The following is a 27,211-nucleotide window of genomic DNA, read 5'->3' as shown; positions in this document are numbered from 1 at the left end:
GCTGGCCGCCGCGCAAGAGGTTTCCGGGAAACGTCCGCCGGCCATGAGCCGGCGGGACTGAGCGCCGGCGACTGGGCAGCAGCGCGGGCGAGCGGAGCGAAGGGCCAGGCCGGGGCTTAGGGAGTGCGGCTGCCGGAGCTGCGGATCCGGGCCGGGCGATGATCCGGGGCATGGAGGCGCCGATGGCGGACAACCCGCCGCAGCCGCCGCCCGTCATCTTCTGCCACGACTCCCCAAAGCGGGTGCTGGTGTCGGTCATCAGGACGACCCCGATCAAGCCCACATGCGGCGGCGGGGGGGAGCCGGAGCCGCCGCCGCCACTCATCCCCACCAGCCCCGGCTTCAGCGACTTCATGGTGTACCCGTGGCGCTGGGGCGAGAACGCGCACAACGTGACACTCAGCCCTGGGGCCGCGGGGGGCGCCGCCTCGGCCGCCTTGCCTGCCGCCGCCGCCGCCGCCGAGCACCCGGGGCTTCGAGGACGGAGCGCGCCCCCGCCCGCCGCCTCCGCCGCCGCCGCCTCGGGAGGTGAGGACGAGGAGGAAGCGAGCAGCCCGGACAGCGGCCACCTCAAGGTGAGCGGCGCGGGCGGGTGGGAGGAGCGCGGGGCAGCCAAGGCCCGTTAACGGCGCGGCCAGGGAGCCGGCAGTGCCCGCGGATGCGGCGGGCGGGGCGGGGCCGAGTTTAAAACGCGAGGTCGCCTCTGGCCGCGGCGGGGGCGGTGGCGGTTGACAGGACGCTGACGTCACTGCCGCGCGCCAAAAAACGGGTCCTCGCGGGGGGGGAGGCGGGGCGACGGTCACGTGAGGCTAGCGGAGGGGTGGCGGGCAGACCCGAGGCCACCCAGCAGCAGGTGCAGTGAGCGCAGCCTGGGGTCGCGGAGGAGGCCCACTCGCGGTGCAGACGCTGGGCCGACCGCTGAGTCCTCTCTGGCCGGAGAGGGAGCGAAGGGATGCGGGCCTTCAGCTGTTCCTCTGGGTGCTGGACGGGAGGGATTGCTCAGATTCCCTCCATCAATGCAGATAACCCGGCCCTACTAAAGATGTCCAGCAGAGATAGCCGAAGAGCGAGAAGGGATTTTAGGGCAATCTTCCATAGCGGAAGTGGGCCCTCACTGCCCCTCATGCATCCAGCGTACCACCTTGCTAGTTGGCTGAGAGCAAGCAGTGGAATGGGAGGCTGTTAACCTTGAATTGCTTACGCTCAGACTGTTGAGAGCTGGGAAAGATAGGACTACCTGGTTCAAGCTTACTATGGATCAGGCAACTAAGCCTTAGAGGGATTGGTGAAGGGACCTCCTCAAGGTCCCACAGCTAGGTAGTGGGAACACTGGGACTATGGTAGTTTTTGTGGCTCGCAGTCCTGAAGCTTGTATTCACGGGTGCCTCTCTGCTGACATACTTATCTCTATAGACTGTAAGCTGCTAGAGAGCCGGGATAATTTTTCTCTGGAAGACTGTTCAACTTTAATTCCTCACACTCCAAATGCTGAATAAAAGTGCTCGGTAAATATTTGTGTAATGAATGAATTGTGCTAATACAAGGTTAATATTCAGGTTCTATTTGTTAAGTGGCTATGTCAGATAAGCAGTTTACTGAAGAAAAAACCGTAAATTAGTGGATAAGTGCCTGGATATTGGCAAATACTGTATCTACAAATTGAAACAAGTTTAACTTGGTCATGATTTTACATGCAGTAACAAAGATGTTGAAACTCCATGTGTTTTGAGCCCAGAGGAAATTGATATACTTTGTTACTAATGGCATTGTTATTAAAGAACTACAGAATTATAAAACTCTGTGTTTGACACCCTTGTAATTCTTGAAGCTGCACTTCAGTAGAAATTTAAAACAAATTTGAGAGGACAAGCAGTGAAAATACTCATAATAGTGCTGAGTGAGTTTGTGAAGGAAACAATCCCTGTTGCTGTCTCTAGGTAGCCCTTAGTGAGATGGCTGGGTAGCCTAGATACTTTCCTGTGTTAACATACCTAGTCTTTAAAAAAGCAAACAAAAAAAAGTTAGGTTATATAGTTGGAACCATAAAGGCATACAGTGCACAGGTACTCGTAAAATATTTTGCATTTATTATTTTACTAATCTAATTTTGGATTATCCAAGAAGATTAGTGTTATAATAGATAAATGAAATTTATAGGTATGTTCATTTTGGCCTAAAATAGACTTACCTTAACAAACCTTATATAAAAGTTGCCCACAGTGCGTGGGTTTGAATTTTAGGTCCTCTTTCTCCACCTCTTTTTAGAGGTAAAATATACCAGAAATTTTGAAGAATATGTAAGCAAAAAGGCTGTTTTATATTTCACTTTTTTTCTCACACAGTCATATTTCAGAATTACTAGATGACTTGATTTTAATTTGTCCTTTAATCAGTGAAGCAATCAGCTACAGCTGCAAAAATTCATTCATTTTAGCTTTTCCATCTTGAGGGGAAAGGTCTGGAATATACCTTTATTTAAGGATGGTAACTAGTTTTGTTTGTAATCAGTTCTAGACTAAAGGTAGGGAATTCCAGTCCCCTTTACTTTGTTTTGTTTCTCTAAAGTACTTGTAGTTCTTTATCTCTACACGGGTGAATCATGCTGACTGAATCTGTTTACTTTACGGAAAGATAGGACACCAGTAACATGTTTTCCCCTAGTCCCTTCTCTCAGTATATAGGTTAGAGGCAATAACAGTTGTGAGTTTGAGAAAAACATTTGTGTTCGTTTATTGTCTGTTTGTTGGCATTGCCCCCCCTCCCCAAGGGCAGATGTTAACATCTGAGACCTTCACACTAAGTGTCAGCTCTTGCCAGCTTTCTTGTTTGTTCCTGCCCTACACTTCCTTTTCTGCCTGTGGGGAGAACATCCACCATCCACCAACTTATTTTGGCCCATCATCACAAGATTGCTTCGCACTGTTGGGGTATAATTATATATTAGCATTATCTTCTCTCAGTTTGTGAATTCTGAGAGGGGAGTGGAGGGGAGGGTGCAGGTCTAATTTCTCTCTGCCCTTAGGTTATTTCCAAGCTTCTGCACCTTGTGTCCTATCTACTCAGACTACGTTCATGAGGTTACTCTTCACTGTTGGACCTGTGTTTGGCTTCTCTGTGCATAGCCTCAGATACCATTCACTCTTCAGGACCTGCCAGCTGCCTATTCCACTTTGCCTTTCTGTCACCTGAACACTGCACAGAGTCTTACAGATAGCAGATTAGTACATATAATTTTGATCACCACGATGTTAAACATAACCTGTTAATGTAGTGGCCACAGTTTATTGCCTAGCACAGCAAACTGCTGGGCTTTTGAATTCCTTAATTAAATTAACCTTGTTTATCCAACGAACAAGGAGGAATTTGAGAAAAGAGTCTCCAAGATTGTTTAGTTAACATAGTATGGTAAGTGGCAGAACTGATTGGCACTTTCAAGAGCCCGTGTTCTTAATCCCTATGTGGTATTGCTTCTGTATATATCATGTATGAATTGACTTTAGGGGTTTATTATTTTTTTAGTAGTAAGCTGATGATGGTAGACATATGAAATACACATTGTTTACACATGTATGTTTCTCAACTGACCTGCTTTATGAGGGTACACACAATACAATTGACAAATGCAAATTAAGACTTGGAAAGTTATGCAGGTAAGGCAAGGTGGGGGATAGAATGAGGAAGCAGATATGATAGCCAAAGAAAATTTGGATCTAAATCTGAATTTAAAAAGGGAAATATGATCAATTACATTTTTCTCATTTTCTTGTCAAGGTCCACATGCCTTCCTCTGAGACCTATTTTTCTTTTCCTTCTAGGTTATATTTGTGCACTTTATTTGAATTTTACTTTGTATAAAAATGTGCCAAGGACTTTTAGGTTTGTCATCACCCAGTTTGAGTATAACTTTCTGTAAAATCTAGGTAAATGTGTCCATTATTCTAAGTGGCTTGAGAAATAACCCAAATTTTATTAAATAACTTTTTTTCGTAAAGATTTTCTTTTTTTTTTTTTAAATGTTTTATTTATTTTTGAGACGAGAGAGACAGAGCATGAGCAGGGGAGGGGCAGAGAGAGAGGGAAACACAGAATCCGAAGCAGGCTCCAGGCTCTGAGCTGTCAGCCCAGAGCCCGGCGCGGGGCTTGAACTCACCAACCACGAGATCATGACCTGAGCCAAAGTTGGATGCTTAACCAACTGAGCCACCCAGGTGCCCCTATTAAGTAACTTTAAAAAAAATGTTTATTTATTTTTGAAAGAGAGAGAGCAGGGGCAGAGAGAGAGGGAGACAGAGAATCTCAAACACGCTCTGTGCAGTCAGCATAGAGCCCGATGTGGGGCTTGAACTGACAAACTGTGAGATCATGACCTGAGCCGAAATCAAGAGTTGGATGCTTAACCGACTGAGCCACTCAGGGGCCCCTTAAATAACTTTTTAAAGATAGTTATTGACATTGAAAACTCAAAACATTTATCATATATATTTCAGAAAACACTTTGAAAATTGCTAATCTACCATCTGGTGGTACTGAAAGTCTGTCTTAAAAATGAAATTTAGGGATGCCTGGGTGGCTCCTTCTGCTGAGCTTTGGACTCTTGATTTCAGCTCAGGTCATAATCCCAGAGTCGTGGGACCGAGCTCTGCTTCGGGTTCCGCATTGGGCTCTGTGCTGAGTGTGGAGCCTGCTGATGATTGTCTCTCTCTGCCCCTCTTCCCACCTTGCATGCATGATCTTGTGCTCTCTCTAAATAAATTACAAAAGTTTGCAAGTGTTTTTTTGTAATTTAATCATTTTGCTTCTTTTTAGTAGCTTATTTTGCAGGAGATGCCACAAAATAATGTGTTGAATTTGTTTTTAAAATTTTTAAAAAATATTTTATAGAACTAAAAACTTCTTTTTTTTAAAAATGTTTATTTCTGTGTGACAGACAGAGTGTGAGAAGGACGGGGCGGAGAGACAGGGAGACACAGAATCCATTGCAGGCTCCAGGCTCTGAGGTGTCAGCACAAAGCCTGACACAGGGCTCAAACTCACTGACTGTGAGATCATGACTTGAACTGAAGTTGGGCACTTAACTGACTGAGCCACCCAGGTGCCTGTTGAATTTCTTTTTAACTTAACTTTCTCTTGTGAGCCATCAAGCAATCCTGACAAGATTTGTCTCTTAGACTCCAGGCATACTGGATTGCTGAGGAGTTAGTTAACACTCTGTTATTGTCAGAATGTACCTAGATGCATAGTTTTCTTATTGCTAAGGCCAAAATGGAAAGGACCTTTAAGTAATGCAGCTCATTTTTGTATGTATGGTTAAAAAAAGATGCTCTTTATTTATTTAGGGCATAAGATGATTACTTACCTTGCTTAATTTTCACAGTTGAAATGATATATTTAGTGAAGCCTTAACCTGTATATGGCTAGGATGTTGTATTATATTTTATTTATTTTTTTAGCTCTCTATTTCTCATTTGGAAATTGCAAATATATGATTTAGGCGGGGAAGCAACAAATTGTTAACTTTATAAATACTCAAACCCCCGTTAGACATGATTGAAAACAATTTTTTGTTTTGTATTATTTTTGTTTTTTTAATGGAAACAGAAGATAGTAATGGATAATCTAAAAATTTTGATATTAACTAGTGAGTTATTTCAAATTATAATAGAGGCAACAGTATGCTTTTATGTATTTAAAAATACTGGGAAGGGGCATGTGGGTTGTTCAGTTGGTTAGATGTCCAGCTCTTGATTTTGGCTCAGGTCAGGATCCCAGAGTCCTGAGATCCAGCCTGAGTTGGGCCCACACTGGGTGTGGATCCTGCTCAAGATTCTCTCTCTCCCTCTGAGCCTCCCCTGCTCATGTGTGTGTGCACTCTCTCAAAAATTTAAAAAATAAATAAATAAAAATACTGCGAAAAGATTCTTTCATCATGGAGTAATTGTGTCACTAAGGCTTTTTAAAAATTAAACACATACAGTATTATTAGTTTCAGGTGTACAACATGATGATTTGACAAGTCTATACATTTCTTATTGCTTATCAAGATAAGTGTAATCTTAATCCCCTTTATCTATTTCACTCATCCTCTTACCTACCTCCCCTGTGGCAACCACTAGTTTGCTCTCTGTATTTGTTTTTTTAATTTTTTAAATGTTCTTATTTATTTTTGAGACAGAGAGAGAGGGAGACACAGAATCCGAAGCAGGCTCCAGGCTTGGAGCTGTCAGCACAGAGCCTGATGTGGGGCTCGAACTCACAGACTATGAGATCATGACCTTAGCTGAAGTCGGACGCTTAACCGACTGAGCCATCCAGGCACCCTGCTGTCTGTATTTAAGAATCTGTTTTGTGTTGGTCTCTTTTTTCCTTTGTTATGTTTCATAAATTTCACATGAGTGAAATCATATGGTTTTTGTCTTTCTGTAATGTATTTACTTAGCATTATGGCCTCTAGGTCCATCCATGTTGTAGCAAATGGCAAGACCTCATTCTTTTTAATGGCTGAGTAACGTTCCATTGTGTGTATGTGTGTATATGTATACCATATCTTCTTTATCCATTCATCTATGGATAGATACTTGGTTTGCTTCCATATCTTGGCTGTTGTAAATAGTGCTGCCATAAACATAGAGGTGCATATTTGGTGCATCTATTTGAATTAGTATTTTTGTTTTCTTTAGGTAAATACTTAGTAGTGGAATTCTTGGATCATAGGGTAGTTCCATTTTTAATTTTTTGAGGAACCTCCATACTGTTTTCCAAAGTGGCTGTACCAATCTGCATTCCCACCAAAAGTGTTCCTTTTTCTCCACATCCGTGTCAACACCTGTTACTTCTTTTTGACTTTAGCCATTCTGATAGGGGTAAAGTGTATTTTATTGCAGTTTTAATTTGTATTTCCCTGATGAATAGTGAGCATCTTTTCATTTTTCTGTTGGCCATCTATGTCTTTGGAAAAATGTCTATTCAGGTCCTCTTCCCATTTTATTTTAAGTTTATTTATTTATTTTTGAAAGAGAGAGGAGGCAGAGAGAATCCCAAGCAGGCTCCACACTGCCAGACTGGAGACCAATGTGGGGCTTGAACTCATGAACCGTGAGATCATGACCTGTGCCAAAATCAAGAATTGGATGCATACCTGACTGAGCCAACTGGGCGCCCTGGTCAGTCCTCTGCCTGTTTTTAATCAGATTATTTGTTTTTTTGGGGTGTTGTTGTATAAGTTCTTTGTATATTTTGGATATATCATTTGCAAATATCTTCTCCCATTCAGTGGATTGCCTTTTCATTTTGTTGATGGTTTCCTTCATTGGGCAAAATTTTATATTTCGATATAATCCCAATAGTTTAATTTTGCTTTTGTTACCCTTGCCTTAGGAGACACATCTAGAAAAATGTTTCTATAGCTAATGTCAAAGAAATTACTACCTATGTTTTCTTCTAAGAATTTTATGGTTTCACATCTCACTTTTAGGTCTTTAGTCCATTTTGAGTTTATTTTTGTGTATGGTGTAAGGAAGTGGTCTAGTATCATTTTGTTTTTGCATTTGCATTATTTTTATGTATTTAAAAAAATATTAGGAAAAGATCCTTTCATAGCAGAGGAGTTATATTACTAAGGTTTTTAATTAACCTAATTTCATGTTCCATTTCTTAACAAAATCACCTGCTATTTTTATGGATCATAGATTGATTATTTATTTATTTATTTTGCATTTTACATTTTTAAAACAAGATTTAAACCAATTATTCATCATATAAACATTACCAGCAACAATCCAATTATTGTAACTCAATAAATGATGGTAATGGATTCTCTAGTTTTACTCCTGGTTAGATCTTTGCTGACTCTGGATTAACAGTTTCAGTAAGCAAGACTAGAGCAAAGTGTAGCTAGTAAGAGTCCCAGCCAAGGAGTAAAGGTGAAGGTGAAAGTATTTGGTAATGACCAGTAATTGCTACAAGTTGATTTGCTAATTTGCACTAAGTCAGGGTCCAGGTAGGACCTTCCCAATTCCTAGCTTCATTATAAATGGAAACTTCTAAAAGAGTTATATAAGGTTAAGGAAATACATCAATTATGTGCCTCTTTTGTTAATTTTGATATCAAAAAGAATTGATGAGATCTTTATCCCATCAGCAAATATTTATTAACAAAGTGCCTCCAGCTTAGGCTGGAGCATGGTGCAGAATGCAACTTTGGAAATCCCAGTTTCAGCCTGATCATGACTCATGTTGTTCTGTCCTGTGAGGGTTGTTCTGTCCTGTGCTGGTATGCACCTTGTCTTGATCATTCTGGGACCCCGAAGGAACATCTCCTACCTGGGGACATTTGGGTCTCAAGGCAGAGAGAAATGAGAGATGAAAGAGTCATGTGATGGCTTCTAAAGCTTTTGCTTAGAGGTCATACATATAATTTCCACTCACATTTTATTGGCCAAAGCAAATCATATGGTCAAGTTTGCCTCATTGGTACCCACAGTGAGAAGAGGGGCAGTGAATATTTTTACAGTATTATTATCTGCCATACTGCCTTTCCACATTCCTTTTTGGGGTGTGTGTATGGCAAAAAAACAACAAAATTTATCATCTTAATTGTTTTTTGGTGTTAACTATATGCACATTGTTGTATAACAGATCTCAGGAACTTATTGATCTTGCAAAACTGAAACTCTGTACCCATTGAACTCTTCTTTTCTCTCTCCCCATAGTCCCTAGCAACCACCATTCTACTTTCTAAGAGTTTGACTAGTTTCGATACCTCACATAGTGGAATCCTGTAGAGTTTGTGGTGTGTGTGTGACTGGTTTATTTCACTTAGCGTAGCCCTTTTAAAGTTCATCCACATTACAGCACATGGCAGGATTCTCTTTTTTTAAGACCGAATAATTTTCCATTGTATTGTAAATACCACCTTTTTTTTCTTTTAAATCTGTCAATGGACATTTAGATTGCTTCCACCTGTTGACTGTTAAGGAAATGGATTTTAATATCTATGAATTTTTTAAACATGACTTATCCTTAAGATAACTCACCCATGTTGAGATTGAGCTTTTCTTTCAAAGTGAAAATTGATGGAATGGAATTTTGCTGGAGCTTATTGTTATCCATCAAGGCTTTGGCCTGATGTTTTTAAGGATTTGGAAGGCTTTACGTTTTTATATTGTAGGCAGTAAAAACATCTTCATTTTGTTTGTAGTTGTATATAATCCTTTTATGATTTTTTTTCATGTAACTTGTATGTATAAAATTTAACTTACCTGGGAAATGAGAAAGTTTTTTTTTTTTTTCAAGTGAATGTTTATTTTAGATTAGTTCTAGATGTATGGAAAAGTTAAGATAGTACCGGGTGTTCCCATAAATCACATACCCAGTTTTCCCATTGCTAACATCTTAAATTAGCATGGTATGTGTGTTACGATTAATGAACCAGCTTGATAAATTGTTAACTAACATCCATAGTGTATTCAGATTTCCTTAGTTTTTTTTTTTAAATTGAAGTGAAATTCACATAACATAAAACTAACCATTAAATTTTTTTTTAATGTTTATTTATTTTTGACAGAGACACACACACACACAGAGACAGAGAGAGCATGAGCAGGGGAGGGGCAGAGACAGAGAGGGAGACACAGAATCTAAAGCAGCCTCCAGGCTGTGAGCTGTCAGCACAGAGCCCATCGTGAAGCTCAAACTCAGGAATGGCGAGATCATGACCTGAGCCAAAGTCGGACACTCAACTGACTGAGCCACCCCAAAATTAACCATTTTAAAATGTAATTCAGTAACATTTAATAATTCACAATGTTGTGCAACTACCACCTATATCAAGTTTCAGAACATTTTTATTACCCCAAAAGAAAGCCCTGTCCTCAGTAGTTACTTCCTATTCTCCACTACATGCAATTTCTGGAAACCAATCTGAGTTCTGTTTCTGTACACTTAACTATTCTGGAAGTTTCATTACACGGAATCCTACATATTTGGCCTTTTGAGTCTGCCTTCTTTCATTTAGCTACTGTTTTTGAGGTTTGTCTACCTTGTAGCATGTATCCTTTCTATTGCTGAAAATATTCCATTGTGTATGTTTATGACATTGTACCATACTCTGAAATTGTTTTCCCACCAGCAGTGATTTTGAGGGCTCCAATTTCTCTACCTCTTTGCCAAAAACCACTTTTATTTCCTATTTTTTTCTTTTTCTTTTTTTGAGTATAATCTAGTTGGTGTGAAGTAGTATCTTATTGTGCTTTTTGAAAAATTAATTTTATCGAGATGTAATTTACCTTATAATTGTTTTGATTTGCATTTTGCTAATGATGTTGGGCATCTTTTCATGAACTTGCTGGCCATTTGTATAACTACTTTGGAGAAATGTGTTTTTAAGATCTTTACACATTAAATTGGGTTCTTTGTCTTTTTGTTGAGTTGTAAAAGTTCTTTACATATTCTGGATACTAGACACTTATTAGATATAATTTGCAAATATTAATTTCCTGTTCTGTAAGGTTGTCTTTTCATTTTCTTGAGACTGTCCTTTGATACTTAAATGTTTTTTCATTTTAAGTCCAGCTTATTTATTCTTTTTTTTTTTAACTTACTTATTTTGAGAGAGAGAGAGAGAGAGAGAGAGAGAGAGAGAGAGAGAGAGAGAATCCCAAGTAGGCTCCACACTGTTGGAATGGAGTCTGATGTGGGGCTTGAACTCACAAACGGGAGATCATGACCTGAGCCTATATCAAGAGCTGGACATTTAACCAACTGAGCCACCCGGGCAACCCAATAAGGGTTTATCTCTTGACTCTCAATTCTGTCTCAGTGTGTCTTTACTTAGGCTCGTACCACACTGTCTTGATTGTTGCTGCTTTGTAGTGAGTTTTGAAATAGGGACATACGTGTCCTGCTTTGTTCTTTTTAAATATTGTTATTTGGAGCCTCTTGCAGTTTTACATGAGTTGGAGGATCACTTTCCATTTCTGGGCCTTTGTAATTTTAATAGGGATTGCACCAAATCTGCACATCAGTTTAGGTAGCATTGTTATCTTCTATGAAGCCTTCAAATCCAAGAACTGTATCCCATAAGTTTTGACATGTTGTGTTTTAGTTTACATTTGTGTCAAAGTATTTTCTAATTTCCTTTGTGATTTCTTCTTTGACCCATTGCTGTTTAAGACTGCATTGTTTAATTTCACATATTTGTGAATTTTCCAGTTTTGTTTTTGTTTTTGGTTTATAGGTTCATTCCATGTTTGTCACAGAAGATACTTTGGATGATTTTCTCAGTCTTTTAAAATTTATTGTTACTTGCTTTGTGGCCTAACACATGGTCTTTCCTGGGGAATATTCCATGTGCACTTGAGAAAAATGTATATTTTGCTGTGTATTTTGAGTGATCTATATATGTCTGTTAGGTCTAGTTGGTTTAGAGTGTTCAAGTGTTCTATATCTTTGTTGACCTGTCTAGTTCTATCTATTATTAAAAGTCAGACCCCAACTATTTTGAATTCTTTCTCCTTTCAATTCTGTCAATTTTTGCTTCATGCATTTTGGGGGTTCTGTTGTTAGGTGAGTGTTTATAATTGTTATCCCTTTTTCCGTTCTTTTTTTTCTAAGTAAGCTTTAGGCCTAAGGTGGTGCTTGAACTCACCACACTGAGATCAAGAGTTACATGGTTTACCAACTGAGCCAGGCAGGAGCCCCTCCTTTCCATGCTATTCTCTTCTAACTCTTCTAACTTATTTGTGTTTTTGGATCTAAAGAAGTCTGTTGGAGGCAGCATATAGTTGGACCATTTTTTGAAAAATCCATTCTGCCCATCTCTGCCTTTTAATTGGTGATTTTAATCTATTTATATTTAAAGTGGTTACTGTTAAGGAAGAACTTTTGGTATTTTGTTATCTGTTTTCTGTATGTCTTCTACCTGTTTCATTTCTCAGTTCCTCTCACTGCCTTCTTTTAGTTTACTATTTTCATATCTTTCTTGTTTTCTTCTTGATTTTTAGGGTTTTTGTTTGTTTGTTTTTTGTTTTTTCAACTGGCTGCCCTGGGAATTTCAATTAATCTCTTAGACTTAAAACAATATATTTTGAATTAATAACCACCTTAGCTACAATAGTGTACAAAACCTCTGCTATAGTCACAAATTACATATTCTTACATTATGTTCCCACTAACATGGATTTATAATTTCTTTTTATTGCTCATTTATGTTTGAGAGAAACAGAGCATGAACAGGAGAGGGGAAGAGAGAGAGGGAGACACAGAATCCGATGCAGGCTCCGGGATCTGAGCTGTCAGCACAGAGCCCAAGGCAGGCTTGACCTTGAGAACTTTAATATCATGACCTGAGCTGAAGTCGATGCTTAACCAACTGAGCCACCCAGGTGCCCCGGATTTATAATTTTTTTTTTAAGTTTATTTATTTATTTTGAGAGAGAAAGTGCAAGCAGGGAAGGGGCAGAGAGACAGGGAGAGAGAAAATCCCAAGCAAGCTCCATGCTGTCAGCTCAGAGCCTGACATGGGTCTTGAACCCTTGACTGAGATTATGACCTGAGCCCAAATCAAGAGTCAGATGTTTGACTGAGCCACTCAGGTGCCCCTGGATTTATAATTTTTAAAATACATTTGGCATTTGCCTTTTTTTTTTTAAAATTTGTTTGTTTGTTTATTTATGTAAGCAATCTCTACACCCATTGTGGTGCCCAAACTCATGACCCCAATATCTAAGAGTCGCATGTTCCTCTGATTGAGCCAGCCAGGTGCCCCTGGCAATTGTCTTTTAAATTATATAGGAGAAAAAGAAGAGTTACAAGCCCTGAATACAATACTTTTGGCATTTGTATTTACTTATGTAAATACCTTTACTGGGGTTCTTTATTTCTTTGTATGGCTTTGACTTTGTCAGGTGTCCTTTCATTTCTGCCTGAAGAACTTCCTTTAGATTTATTGTAGGGCAGGTCTACTAGCCATGAACTCAACTTTTGTTTCTCTGGAAATGTCTTAATTTCTTCTTCATTTTTGAAGGATAATCATGTTGGATATAAGATTGTTGGTTGACTTTTTTTTCTTTTCAGCACTTCAGACATGTCATCCTACTGCTTTCTGTAGTTTCTCCTGAGAAGTCAGTTTTTAATCTTCTTGAGGACTCCTTGTAACTGATGAATTGCTTCTCCTGTTTTCGTGATTCTCTGCCTTTTGTCTCTTGACAGTTTGATCTAATGTGTCTCAGAGTGATCTTTCTTTGCGTTTATCCTTCTTGAAGTTCTTTGAGCTTCTTAGATGTTTACACTTATGTCTTATCAAAATTGAGAAGTTTTCATCCCTTATTTCTTCAAATATTCTCTCTGCCCATTTCTTTCTTGCCTCTGGGTCTCCAATTATGTGTATGTTGGTATGCTTGATGCTATAGTTTGAGTGTTTATGCACCCCAAAGTTTGTGTGGTGAGATCCTGACTGCCAAAAGATGATGCTGTTAGGAGGTGGGGCCATTGGGAGGTGGTATCATGAGGGTGGTGCCCTCTTGACGGGGGATTAATGCCTTTCTGAAAAAGGCTCTAGAGAACTCCCATGTGAAGACATAGCTAGAGGGTACCATCTATGAGCCAGGAAGAGGGCCCTCACTTGACTATACTGGTGCCTTGATCTTGGACTTTCCAGCCTCCAGGACTGTGAGAAACACATTTCTGTTGTTTGTAAGTTACCCAGTCTGTGGTATTTTGTTATAGCAGCCCAAATGGACTAAGACACTTGATGTCCTACAGGTATCTTGGGCTCTGTCCATTCTTTTCTCTTTCAGTTCCTCAGACTGGATAATTTCAATTGACTAGTCTTCAAATTTGCTGATTCTTTCTTCCTGCCAGTTCAAATCTGCCATTCAAATTCTCTAGTGAATTTTTCCATTTTAGTCATCATACTTTTTTTTTTTAGCTCCAGAATTTCTATTTGGTTTCTTTTTATAATTTTTTAAAAAATTAATGGTTATTTATTCTTGAGAGTGAGAGAGAGAGAGACAGAGTGCAAGTGGGGGAGGGGCAGAGAGAGAGGAAGACACAGAATCTGAAGCAGGCTCTAGGCTCTGAGCTTTCAGCACAGAGCCTGCGACATTGGACTCAAACTCACGAACTGTGAGACCATGACTTGAGCTGAAGTTGGATGTTTAACCAACTGAGCCACCCAAGTGTCTTCCCCACCTTTTAAAAAATGTTTATTTATTTTTGAGAGAGAGTGTGTGAGAAGGGGAAGGGCAGAGAGACAGAGGAGCTGAAGCAGATTCTGCACTGTCAGCACAGAGCCCAACGTGGAGCTCAAACCCACAAACTGTGAGATCATGACCTGAGCTAAAACCAAGAGTTGGATGCTTAACAGACTGAGCCACCCAGGCATCCCTATAATTTGTTTCTTTATTGATATTTTCTGTTTGTTGCAACAATGTTCTTCGGTTTTTCCTTTTGTCCTTTGTCCATGGATTCCATGACCTCATTCAGCATATTTAAGACCATTTATTTAAAGTCTTTGTCTAGTTAGACCTGCATCTACTTCCTCTTGGTCTGTTTCTATGAATATCTCTTGTGTATGGACCATACTTTGTGTCTTTACATGTTTAGTAATATTTTGTTGAGAATGGGATGTTTTGAATATTCTACTGTGGTGATTCTGGAAATCAGATTCTTCTGTTTCCCCAGAGTTTGGTTTGGTTGTGTGCTGGGGGTTGTAGTTACTTGTTTTGTAAATTTGCTTTTTCTTTTCTTTTTTTTTTATTATTATTTTTTTAATGTTTATTTATTTATTTTTTGAGAGAGAGAGAGAGTGAGTAGGGAAGGGTCAGAGAGAGAGGGAGATACAGAATACGAAGCAGGTGCCAGGCTCTGAGCTATCAGCGCAGGGCCTGGATGCAGGGCTTCAACCCATGAACTGTGAGATCATGAACTGAGCCAAAGTCAGAAGCTTAACTGACTGAGCCACCCAGGTTCTCCTGGTTTGCAAATTTTCTAAACTATTTTTGTAAACTCTATTTGTTGTGTTTGTTCTCAGCTAGAGATTGCTAGAGATTGCCTTGAATGCCTGTAGCCAAAAACTGAAAGGGAACAAATACCTGACTTTGCAGAGATGGCTCTGTGTTGTAGCTTTCTCTCAATGCTTACACTCATTATAACTCTGTCTTAGCCTTCATTTCCTGCTTGTGCCTAGCTGAGGATCAGAGGTGTGACAGTTCAGGGTCTTTTCAGGTCTTTTCTGAGCATGCTTCCTGCCCTGGGCAAGTCGGTGGCTTTCTAAATTTTTATCTTTAGGATACCAGGGCAATTTTCAATGCCCTAATTACCCAAAGAAACTCTCCCTCCAGCTTTTCCTCCCGGGCTTTTGATGTGTCCTTTTGTCTCAGTTGAAACGTTTTGCCCCTGGTGGCAGCAAGTTATTATTGAAACCTTACAAGGTTTTTTATTTTTTTCTCTCTCTTTTAAAGATGGTGACTTCTTTCTTTCTTTCTATGTTTGTTTATTTTTGAGAGAGAGAAAGTATGCGCACATGAGTAGCAGAGAGACTGAGAGAGAAAGAAAGAGAGAATCCCAAGTAGGCTCTGCAATGCCAACACAGAGCTGCCAAAGAATTGGACCAAAGAGTCAGCTGGATCATGACTTGAGCTGAAATCAAGAGTCAGACGCTTAACCGACTGAGCCACCCAGGTGCTCCTAGCCTTACAAGGTTTTGAGCGGCTCTGTTTAGCCACTTTACTGCCCTGAGAGAGTTCTGAGTTAGGTCAAACAAAGACAAACACCTTGTGTTAGTTCTTCAAGTAGCACCCTGACAGATCAAAACAGACAAACACAATTCTTTTAGAATTAAATCTGCTTTGCTCTTTGTGGAGCCAGGGACTGAGTGAGAATGAAGGCTCTTCAAGATCACTGGTGGGGGTCAGGGAGAGGCAAGGGCAGGGAATAAAAATACTGCAAAGCTTTCCTATTGTTTTAGGTTGCCTGTATTTTGGTTCAGTGTTCCCTGTGTTGCTGTAAATCTATTTTCTGGAGTTGTGATAAAGGTGATTTTGACAGTTTTTTCTCAATTTTTCAGTGATCTGTGGAGGGATGGGCCTTTGGAACTACCTATTCTACTATATTCACTGATGTCACTCAAGAAAGATTTAAAAAATGATTTATTGTGATATTTTACTTTAATGAGAGGATCTAAGAAATTACATTAACATTTATACAAATTGTTAATAGGATGGAATCCGACGTGGTAGACCTAGAGCAGATACTGTCCGGGATTTAATAAATGAAGGAGAGCATTCATCCAGCAGAATCCGTTGTAACATCTGTAATAGGGTGTTTCCACGGGAGAAATCACTCCAGGCTCACAAAAGGACTCATACAGGTAAGTTGAGCAGAAGTATTACTAAAAGCTGATTTGATGTTTGGGCCCATAAATTAATATTTTAGTTGCTTTATATTTCCTTACTGTGAAGTTTTTTAAGACAGGCACTGTATAGTCGGTTTCTTTTTTGGTAGGAAAGACTGGTTTTCTCAGCATTGGTACCATGTGACTTCTAAAAGTATCATGGTAATTAATCTAGTTGTCATAGGAATATTATTGCTAAATTGAATTCTATCATTCTGCCTACTTAAATGTCAATATTTGATATGCCCTTCAGTTGTCTGTGTAATTGATAAGACTGATTTGTAGGCCAAATACTAAAACAGTGTCCAGTTTTTAGCAGAATTACTAGAATCCCCAGTGTGCCATCAGAATGTTTCACCTAGCTATTTAATCTAAGGTGAAGTATAATTTTTCAGAATTAAATGTATTATAGGTAGCTATCCCAGGACTATCACATATCTCTATTTGTGTAGAGAAATTATACTTAAATTTTAAATACCATATAGAGAGCAAAGAAATAACATAGAAAGAGCCCTTGTTCTTTCCATAGAGAAAGTTGGCCCCAGAAGAAGGAGCTTTATGGTTATAATAATGGTATTTAATAATTTACAGATGATAAAACTGAGGCATCAAGAAAAGCAAAGACCACTGCCTTACAGCCTCCCATACCTTTAAGTCTAGGGCTGTGCTGGCAGATATCGTAGCACATGCTGCTCTTGAGCAGTTGAAATTTGGCTAGTCTAAATTGAGATGGGCAATATGTGTAAACTATGCTGAGTATGAATAAAAGAGAGTAAACAATGTCCTTAATTACTTTTGATATTGATTATATGTTGAAATTATATTTTAGATATATTGGGTTAAATAAAATATATTATCAAAATTAATTCCACCTGTTTATTTTTGCTTTTTTAATGTGGTTCCTAGAAGTGGTTCCTATTCTCTTTCCATTGGGCAGTACCAGTTAGAACTTGGGCTGTTAAGGCTTAGTTCCCTATTTTTTTTGCAGTGTTTATGGCACCACCTGTTTGGTTTTTTGGTTTGTTTTTGAAAAGATACATTTTAATAATATGCTAGAATATAGTTTTCTTAGCTAAATCCCTGAAAAAGGGTAAAAGTTTTAATTTTCAATTATTACAAACTAAGGTGGCCAAGAGGTTTTTGACTTTAGGAACCATTCAGTAAAACCATTACAAAACGAAATACATGATTTTGAGAATTTTCAGATTTATTTTCAATCTAATTGGTCTGAAATATCCCCAGATAACTGGTTCACAAGCCACAGAGTACATATTGCCAGTGTAGATAAGATTCGGGACCATGTGGTGTAATGATAAGATCCCTGAGTCTCAGGCCTGATCTACCACCAGTCCACCATGTGTCACCCTGTATTTTCAGGCCTTGGCCTACTATGCTGTATGCCAGAGGGCTGAGCCCAAGATCTCCATGGTATGGTTAAGCTCTAGTAGTATGTATATGGTTTGCAAAAAACTTTCTCTTACTATTTTATTATTTATTAACTTAAAAAAATTTTTTAAACATTTATTTTTTGAGACAGAGACAGAGCATGAGTGGGGGAGGGGCAGAGAGAGAGAGAGGGAGTCACAGATGCTGAAGCAGGCTCCAGGCTCTAAGCTGTCAGCCCAGAGCCCGACTTAGGGGTAGAACTCACAAACAACCGTGAGATTATGACCTGAGATGAAGTTGGATGCTTAACTGACTGAGCCACCCAGGCGCCCCATCTCTTACTATTTTAAATACCCCCATACCCCTGTTTTATTAACACGTGTCTATCACAATCATTTGGTACATTTCTAAATAATGAGAAATTAAGGGAGTACTTGTTACTGTTAATTGAGTCATATTGGAAGTACCAGTGCATACTTGTTGATCACAGAATGACTTTTCAAAAAATGATTTTAATTATGGTTAAACAATATTTTTGAGCACTTTCTCAAGCCTAGCACTGTGTTGTATATATGAATTGCAATGGAATACAAAGTATTATACATCTTTGTGTCAGGAGAGTACCAGGATACATAAATAACAGTGGATTATGAGGTAGTGAAGGGATACATAGTTCAATTATTTGGAGGTAGCAGGGAGGTATAAGGAGATTCACTGAGAGAGCCTACAGGACTGGGAACATTTGAATGGGCAGAGAAGATTGGATTTTCAAGGAGTACAACAACATGAGGAACTAACTGCCTTGTGGATGGAATGAATCTCATGGAATGAAGTAAAGTTAAACCCTGCCCTCTTATGCAGTAGCTATAGTGCAGATATTAGGGGACCACTGAAAAGTCAGCAGATAATTTTCAGCTGTTCAAGGGGTGTAGTAGGGTTTGGAGTGATTTAGGAGGTAGTTTGTATGACAAAAGCAAATGTTCTATGTCATTCACTCCAGAAGTACTGTGCAGGGGTGGAGAATAGAGGCCAGCTAGGGTTCCTGCTGGGTGGGAGGGGTGGGGAAGTTGCAATGGGAAATCAGGAGTGGGAGACATTTTAAAGAATTAACTAGAGGGGCACCTGGGTGCTCAGCGTCTGACTTCGGCTCAGGTCATGATCTCTCGGTTCGTGGGTTTGGGTCCCGTGTCGGGCTCTGCTGACAGCTCGGAGCCTGGAGCCTGCTTCGGATTCTGTGTCTCCCTCTCTCTCTGCCCCTCCCCTGCTTGTGCTGTCTGTCTGTCTGTCTCTCTCTCAAAAATAAATAAACATTAAAAAAAAAAAAAAAAAGAATTAGCAAGAGCTAGTGATTTGGATTATGGGGAGAAAAATGACAGGATAAGCCGAAGATAACTTCAAGGATTTGAACCTGGGAGCCTAAAAGCTCAAGGCCTAACGAAAATATTATTTTGCTTTCAAGTGGATAGCTACTTGGTAGCATGGATAGCTGTTGTTAGCATTAACACTTGCAGCTTTGTAGAGGCTATGACATGTTTTATTGTTGTTTGGAGTCATGACCTATATGGAGGTCAGTTCTCTCTGTCCCTTTCTCTTCTTACATTATTGTCTCAGAAATAATATATACTATTTGTCTACTTAGGTGAGAGGCCCTATCTGTGTGACTATCCAGACTGTGGAAAAGCCTTTGTTCAAAGCGGACAGCTCAAAACACATCAGCGTCTTCACACCGGAGAGAAACCTTTTGTTTGTTCAGAAAATGGTATGGTGTTAAGAGTTAAGTTTATGTAAGAACTGGTTGTGAATTAAAAGCTAAAATATCTTTTACTTAAGATTTTTGGGAGGAGAGATTTCGATGTAAATTTTATAAAACATCATAAGTTCTCTTTCTAAATTGAAATCCATGCTCATTTTCTGGGAATAATTGATTTTTAAATAAAATATTCCTTCTAGGTGAAAATATTAAAAGGTAATTAAAAGTAGTAGTATATTCAGGGAGCACCTGGCTGGCTCAGTTGGCAGAGCATGCATCTCTTGATCTTGAGGTTGTGAGTTTGAGCTCTACAATGGGTGGAGAGATTACTTAAAAAAAGAAAAAAAAATAGTAGATTTAGGTAGAGGTGGTGGAAAGATCTATAGAAGTAAAAGCAGCCTTTATAGTAGGCTTTTAATTGATTTTAAACTTTTCAACTATTAAATGGAAAGAAATACATCATTGTCTTAATTTTCAACAAAGGGGGAGATTTTACCATCTTGCTACTGCCACTGTTAGTAATTTCTTACCACTTTTCATAAGTGATTTTCTAAATCTCTTATCACATTTCTTGAGATGTTTTCCTTATGCACCTTTTTACATAGTTATACCTGAAATTCAGTATAGTTTTGTGCTGCTGTTGTGTGGTTCTCTTGATTGTTGTCAGCTGTTATGAATGTCTATATGCTTTTTCATTTGCGTAAGCATATACACTATGATTGTCTCAATGTTGGATATTGAATATTTGTTTTTAAAATTTGTTTGTTGCCAACAAAGCCGAGGGACACGGCTTCCTCCTTAAAGCTTTGTTCATCTTATGGGATGTTTCCTTATGATGGATTCCAAGAATGGGATTCCTGGGTCAGAGGTTTTGATCATTTTTGCTAATAAATCACTTTCTGGTGGGGTTGATGCATTTATATTGCCATGACCAAAAGGTGAAGGCACTGCTTGCTTCTCCTTAGGGTTTTTTTTTCTCCTCCAAGTTACAGAATGCTAAATCCCATGGTCTTAATTCACTTTTCTTGGATACCAGTGAAAATGAACATTTTCCACGTCTGCTGGATGTCCAGATTCTGATAAGTGTTTCCCTCTGTGTTTTGAAGGCTGCCTAAGCAGATTCACCCATGCAAACCGCCACTGTCCGAAGCACCCTTATGCCAGGCTGAAACGGGAGGAGCCCACAGACGCTCTCAGTAAGCACCAGGCTGTGGACAACCAGGCTGCCGCCGAGTGGTTGGCGAAGTAAGGCTCTCCCTGCACTCCACTGCACAGTACTGCCCTGCACATGGGCTGGCACTGGGAGCTTTGACAGTTCTCTCCTTTTAAATAAGTTGCTTTTATACCTATTTTATAAAATAACTTGAAATGGTGCTTTATTTCTTTAAACCACAGAATTGTTAGGAGTGGTGTGAGGATCTTTGTGCCATAGAAAACAAGTACACGATATTAATTAGTCTGAGTGCCCAGACCACAATTTATTTTAAAAGCAAGAATTTTCCTCATTCTTAAAGATTGTTTTATATGAGTTGTACTCTACCGTGCAGCCTGTCTTTGTTTTCTTCATATCAGTTGATTGATAGGTGCTGATTATTCCTGGGATATAGGCTAGAGATTCTTCTAAAGTAAAGTTCTAAAAAGCACCTGGTTGAATTTTTTTAATGGCAACAAGGGGGCCAGCATGAAAAAGTATCTCTAAAGGTATTCTGATTTAAGGAGTCATCTGGTCATCTGTTGTGTACAAACCAGCACTGGCTGTTCGGGGCACCCCCTCCTTCATCAGATTCCTCTGCACTAAGGAAAAGTCTGGAATCCCTCATTGTGCTGTTTAGCTCTGCCTCCCTCTGGCCTCGCACCTGTCTCCAGTTACCCGGCCTTCCTGTTTGTCAGCACCACCCTCACTGTGGCTTGCAGGCCTCTGTGCCCCCTGCTCCCTCTGCCCGGAATGCTGCTTTCCTCTTCGTTTAGCCACTACTCATTCTTCATTTCTTACTGAGGTCAAACATTGCGTCAGGAAGTTCTTCCCTAACCTGCTCACTAACCTCCAGAACAAACAAGGTTAGACCGACTTAATAGATCCTTTTATAACACAGTGTGTTTTCTTTTTCAAAACCTTCATCACACATTTATTTATTCGTTTAGTGTCTGTCATCCCTGTTAGACCAGAAGCTCCACTTAGACAGGCGTTGTTTGTCTGGATTACTGCGTCACTTCCTCCCTCCCTCTTGCTCCTGGCTGGCCTCTGCCACCCCATGAGCTCTAACTTTGCTCAAGTCAGAAACTTGTTGGTCATCTTTGTGTTTTCCTCTCATTCTCCCATCTACTCAATGACAGACTAATGGATTCTACTCAGTATAAAGTCTAAACCCGGTATCATGTGATTCGAAGTCCTTCATTGCCTGGTGGTCCCTGCTGACCTTGTTAAACTTCTTTGCCATTCTCCGTTCCAAGTTGTCCTTCAAGTCATACTGAACTGTTTGCAGTTCTTTTTTTGTATCTCTGAGTATTGCCCAAGTTTTTCCAGGTTTGAGATGTCTGGATTTCCTGAAATCTAATAGTTGTGTTATTTTTGTATAATTTTAAAAACAGCTTTACTGAGGTGTAATCAGCACACAATAAAGTGTACAATTTGATACATTTTGACATATGTATACACCTGTGAAACCATCATCCCAGTTAAGATGGTGAACATATCTGTCACTTTCAAAAGTTTCCTCATGCCCCTTTGTAAGTCATCACTCTTGTCCCTCCCTGCTTTCCTGCTCCCCTGCTCCCCAGACTGATCTGATTTCTGTTATTATAAACTAGTTTGCATTTTCTACAGTTTTATGCAAATGGAGTCATACAGTATACACTTCTGTTGTCTGGCTTCTTTTATTCAGTGTAATTATTTGGGGATTCATCCATGTTGTTGACTGTTATCAATGGTTTATTTCTTTTTCTTTTTTTAGTTTATTTTTTTAATTGAAGTATAATTCATACACAATGTTACATTAGTTTCAGGTGTACAACATAGCGATTCTCCAAGTCTATGCATTATGCTGGCTCACAAGTGTAGCTACCATCTGTCACCGTATAACCCTAGGCTCATTCCTTCTTACTGTTGAGTAGTACACCATTGTATGGATACACCTCAGCTTGTTTATTCATTTGCCTATTGCTGGGCTTTTGGGTTGTTTTTGGCCATTACAAATAAAGCTAATATGAGCATTGATATGCAGGTCTTTGTATGGGACATTTTTGTATATAGTGGTACTGTTCTTTAAATATGCCTTTCTTTAGTTACCAAAAGGTAGAATATTTTCTCTTATGAATTATCAGTTGGTTTTGTAATAGAATAATCATGGTACCTCTTAGATTTTTGAATAAGCTCTGTGTGTTGTAGACACTAATCTGTCACATTTTGTGGGTTTAAAATTTCTTACAGTTCTGTCCGAAAAATAGGATAAATAGTTTTCTAATGATTATTTGTTCTACTCTGTTTAATTTTTTATTGAGGTGTAATTGACAGACAATATTTGTTCTACTGTTTGTGTATTTTACTGTAGTCCATTTCACATATGATCTTAAAGGCAGTTAATTGGTGAAAACCTATGATTAGAGAGTTGAGTATAAGACCCAGAACTGCCAGTTTTTGATTTTGGAAATCTGAGTGTGTCCCTCAACTTTCCCTCTATAATGGGAAATATATGTAAAGTATATGAATCACTTTAGAACTTTATAACCTAAGACACAGAAAACAATACTGTGGTAAAGAACCTGTTTGCTAAAGAAAAGTAAAGGTTTGAGGAGGTCGTGTATACAAATAGCTAATGTGCCTGCGTTCCATGTAGGTATTGGGAGACAAGAGAGCAGCGTGCCCCCACCTTGAAAGGGAAGCTCGTGCAGAAAGCTGATCAGGAGCAGCAGGACCCTCTGGAGTACCTTCAGTCTGATGAGGAGGACGACGAGAAGCGCGGTGCCCAGCGCCGGCTGCAGGAGCAGCGGGAGCGTCTGCACGGAGCCCTTGCTCTCATAGAGCTCGCCAACCTGACCGGGGCGCCGCTCCGCCAGTAGCCTCGACACTGACTCTGCCACTGTACAAAAAGTACTGCCCAGCGTACTTAAAAAGTAGATCCTTGGGCATAAGCTAAGCACCTTATTTGCTTATCATAGGCTGCTATTCTGTAGAAACTTATGAAGAATGTCATTGCCCCAGAATATGGGGTGAGAGAGAATTGCACTTTTTTTATATGGTAATGGATTTGTTGTAAAGTTTAAAATATTTTGTAAATATGGGACTTCTAGTACAGGGTAGAAAAGGACATATTGTGGGAAGCTAGATTTTGCAAGTTTAATGCATTCATTGGAAGCAGTTCTCACAGGAAGCACTTTCTGAATAAGACACTTGTATGAAAAAACAGAATGGTACATGTAGCCAAAGAACGTTGAAATAGATTATTTATAAGATCATTTTTTAACAATGTATATTAGTATGTTTAACAATACTGTAAACACTGAGGCAAGCCAGAAAGTATAAGATATGTGTGTAAGATATAGATTTTTAAATTGCAAAATAGTGTGCCTAATGAAAAGTGGAAAACTGACTATTTTGGAAGATGTTCTAAGTTATGGACTTTGGAAGAAAAGAGATATTTGAGGATCTTGGCAAGATGCACAATAGTTGAGAATTTTCAGAATTGGATAATATCAGTCTTATTCTGTCTTTCCGAGGCTTAACAGCTCACTCTGATGTTCAGGTTTGAAAAGCACTTGGCATCCCTGTTATGTTAACTTGGGAGCTTTTGCACGTTGCATATTTCTCATTTGCTGAAATTGAGTGATTAATCTTGCAAAGTCTAGGTAACTTGGTAATTGGTATTTTTTTATATATATATTATGGGCCCTGTAAGAGATTTGGCACTTGGATTTTTATTAATAAAAGGGACACCTACAGGGTTGTTTTGTAGTGAACTGTTTTAGATCTTTTGTTAGCAAACACTAAATTTTAATTGTATTGCTTGTTTAGAATTACTAGCAAATGGAAGCCTCCTATTTATATTTTCAGTGCATAAAGCCACCTTCTTGCTTTTCTTCAGAATAACATGCCAAGCTATTTTGTGTTCACTAAATTTAGTTATCAGGTAAACACTGCAGAAAATATTAGCTACTCAAATAAGTAGGTTTCTGGAATAGTTTCAGCTGCAAGTGTGTTAACTTGTGTGGTGGTTTTAAGCCATTTTTCCAAATAGATGAAGTTTTTAAATACCACTTTATGTACTGAGGCATGAACAGAAAAATCAAGACCAGAGCAGTTCACCTCCTTTATGTAGGCATAAACCTCCATCATTTATGCTTTTGTTTTAAGCAGAAACTAAATAACATGCATAGCATGGTAATTTGATAGATTGCTTAATTGGAGTAGACCTCAAGAGTAATAGAGGGCAATATGGGCTCTTCAGCGCCTTTTTTTTTTTTTTTTTTTTTGAAGTAGTAGCCTACAGATGTAGTTTAAACATTATCTAAAATGTAGGCTTCTTTATCCAAAAATCCCAGTGTGTTGCAGTACACAGATAGTTTAAAATACTAGCCATGGGGAAGGGGAGGTATGTAAATGTCTTGGAAGGAAGCAAAAGTGTGAGAGATGATAGTAACAAATAATGTGTATGAATGAGGACATACTTTAAAAATGTAATTCCTCTGTACAGTAAATTACAAATCTTGAGGGATTTTTTTTTTTGTAATAAGAGAATTTATATTTGTAATGGTCTGAGAATTTTGTTTGTAATCTGGTATATAGAATTTTAACTTGGAGCACTTATAAGCACAGGGAGAGAGACTGTAGCATCTGAATTTTCTTGGTTTAGGTTTCAACATTTTCTCTAGATTTTTTGCTCTCAAATATGACTTAAATGAACTATGAAAAGCAACACTCATCAGTCTTGGGAAATTTAAAATTTGATGAACTTACCTAAAGAAGGAAGGGCAATAGGAATTTTAAAAATACAAATACTTGTCAATTCACAGATAATAAAATTTACAGCCTTCAAAAGTAAGGGTTTTTGTTTGTTTCTTGGTCAGCTTTTGTCAACTATAATAGTTATATTCGCAAACATTTTTTATTTGTATAATTGGAAGTTTAAGAAATTATTACAACTACATACTATAGAAATATTTAAAATGTTCTTTTTTGATATAAGCTATATGCTTGGAAAAAATACATTGGCATCTAAAATTTGAGGTATGTTAAGACTGCTTTTTGTTTTAAAAATGTGGTTTACATTCAAATTTTTGAAGTGTTTTATGCTTCATATGGCTAAGATGTAGTTTGGCAGAGATAACAGCATAAGAATAAACATGCTGTAATTTTAAAAGATGCTTTGAATAAAAATTTATTTTAATTTACAGTTTAAAGTACATGTTCATTCTTGAACCCTTTATAATTTGTTTTCCTGTCAACAATAACCATAATATAAAAAATTGAAAAGGTAGAAATGTCACCTATGGCCCTGCGTTCTCCTATCATTATTATTTGGTGCATTTTCTACTTCATTCCAGTATGAGCTCATCTCAGGTATCTTTTCAGCATAGTAGACACCATAGTGTAGATTGCTTTTTTTACTTTAAAATTATGGCCTTTTAGATTATAGATGTAAATTTAACTTCCTCATCTGGTTCATTATTACAGTGTTAAAAATAGACTGGTGTGGATAGTATTGCCAGCTCTATATTAGGCCTGATGGGTGATCAGGACCTGGGATTTCATTTCATTTATATTCAGGATGTGTTGAGCAGCCGAAATAGCGCAGCTGGGAGAGCATTAGACTGAAGATCGTATATTCAGGATGTGTTGAATCTGGGGTCACCTCCCTGAGGAGACGCTCAGGGCCTGTTTACTGTTTTGTTTTAAATTTTTTTTAATGTTTTATTTTATTTTCGAGACAGAGAGAGACAGAGCATGGATGGGGGAGGGTCAGAGAGAGAGGGAGACACAGAATCTGAAGCAGGCTCCAGGCTCTAAGCTGTCAGCACAGAGCCTGACGCGGGGCTGGAACTCACCATGGCCTGAGCCGAAGTCAGAAGCTCAACCGACTGAGCCACCCAGGCACCCCGGGGCCTGTTTACTGTTTAAAGAATCAAGCAAATTGGTTTAATTTTTTCATTATTTATCTTTAGTCGTATACTTGCAATTGGCAAGGTTCAGCCTGTCCAGGCTTTGAGCAAGAGAATTTCACACGCAACTCTTCAGTGTGAGTTGTGATTTAAACAGGATGAGATTTCAATAGTGACTGAAGGTCCTGGAAGTATGTATGTAGAAGCAAATTAAGTGCAAATATGATTAAATATTAAAAATGACTTTACTGTTTTGCAGTCAAAACTATTTGGAGACTCATGGGAACTAAACTGATCTTTTTAAAAGGAAATAATCCAAAATGACTTCAAGTTCTGAGTTTTTGGTTCAACTGGAATCTGACTTCATTTTCTATTTTAAAATGGTCTTAATGTGTGTTTGCTTTCTTATTTTGGGTAATGTGGACTCTTTATGGCTTTTTAAGAGCTAGTTATTCATTAAGAGTTCTACTTTGGTTCTTATCACTGCTGAAAATGTTCCTGGTTGTTCAATGCCTACAGATTGCATGGCAAACAATTGCATGGCATGAATACAGTTACACTCAAATGTTTTCTTTCATTTGAAATCTTCAGCT

At 38.9% G+C, this 27,211-nt stretch overlaps 1 protein-coding gene across 1 annotated transcript; it reads left to right on the top strand.

Annotated features, from left to right (window-relative positions):
- ZNF367 (zinc finger protein 367) lies at positions 1-25,912 on the top strand. The gene is made up of 5 exons (XM_019423431.2): positions 1-575; positions 16,216-16,366; positions 19,416-19,535; positions 20,633-20,771; positions 23,360-25,912. Exons 1-5 carry the CDS (start codon positions 159-161, stop codon positions 23,580-23,582), a joined length of 1,050 nt encoding a protein of 349 aa, XP_019278976.1. The 5' UTR covers positions 1-158; the 3' UTR covers positions 23,583-25,912.
- The last annotated feature ends 1,299 nt before the right edge of the window (positions 25,913-27,211 follow it).

Source organism: Panthera pardus, unplaced genomic scaffold, assembly GCF_024362965.1.
Source record: "Panthera pardus isolate Hobbes unplaced genomic scaffold, ASM2436296v1 HiC_scaffold_20, whole genome shotgun sequence".
Lineage (NCBI taxonomy): Eukaryota > Metazoa > Chordata > Mammalia > Carnivora > Felidae > Panthera > Panthera pardus.
Note: the sequence above shows the minus strand (reverse complement) of the source record. Positions and strands in the feature narration are given on the sequence as shown.

Bases quoted from the DNA above. Each gene is read 5' to 3' on its own strand.
- ZNF367 (XM_019423431.2), top strand. From the start codon at position 159: ATGATCCGGGGCATGGAGGCGCCGATGGCGGACAACCCGCCGCAGCCG. The intron at 19,536-20,632 runs GTATGGTGTTAA...TGTGTTTTGAAG, and splicing joins TTTTGTTTGTTCAGAAAATG to GCTGCCTAAGCAGATTCACC. The intron at 20,772-23,359 runs GTAAGGCTCTCC...CGTTCCATGTAG, and splicing joins GCCGCCGAGTGGTTGGCGAA to GTATTGGGAGACAAGAGAGC.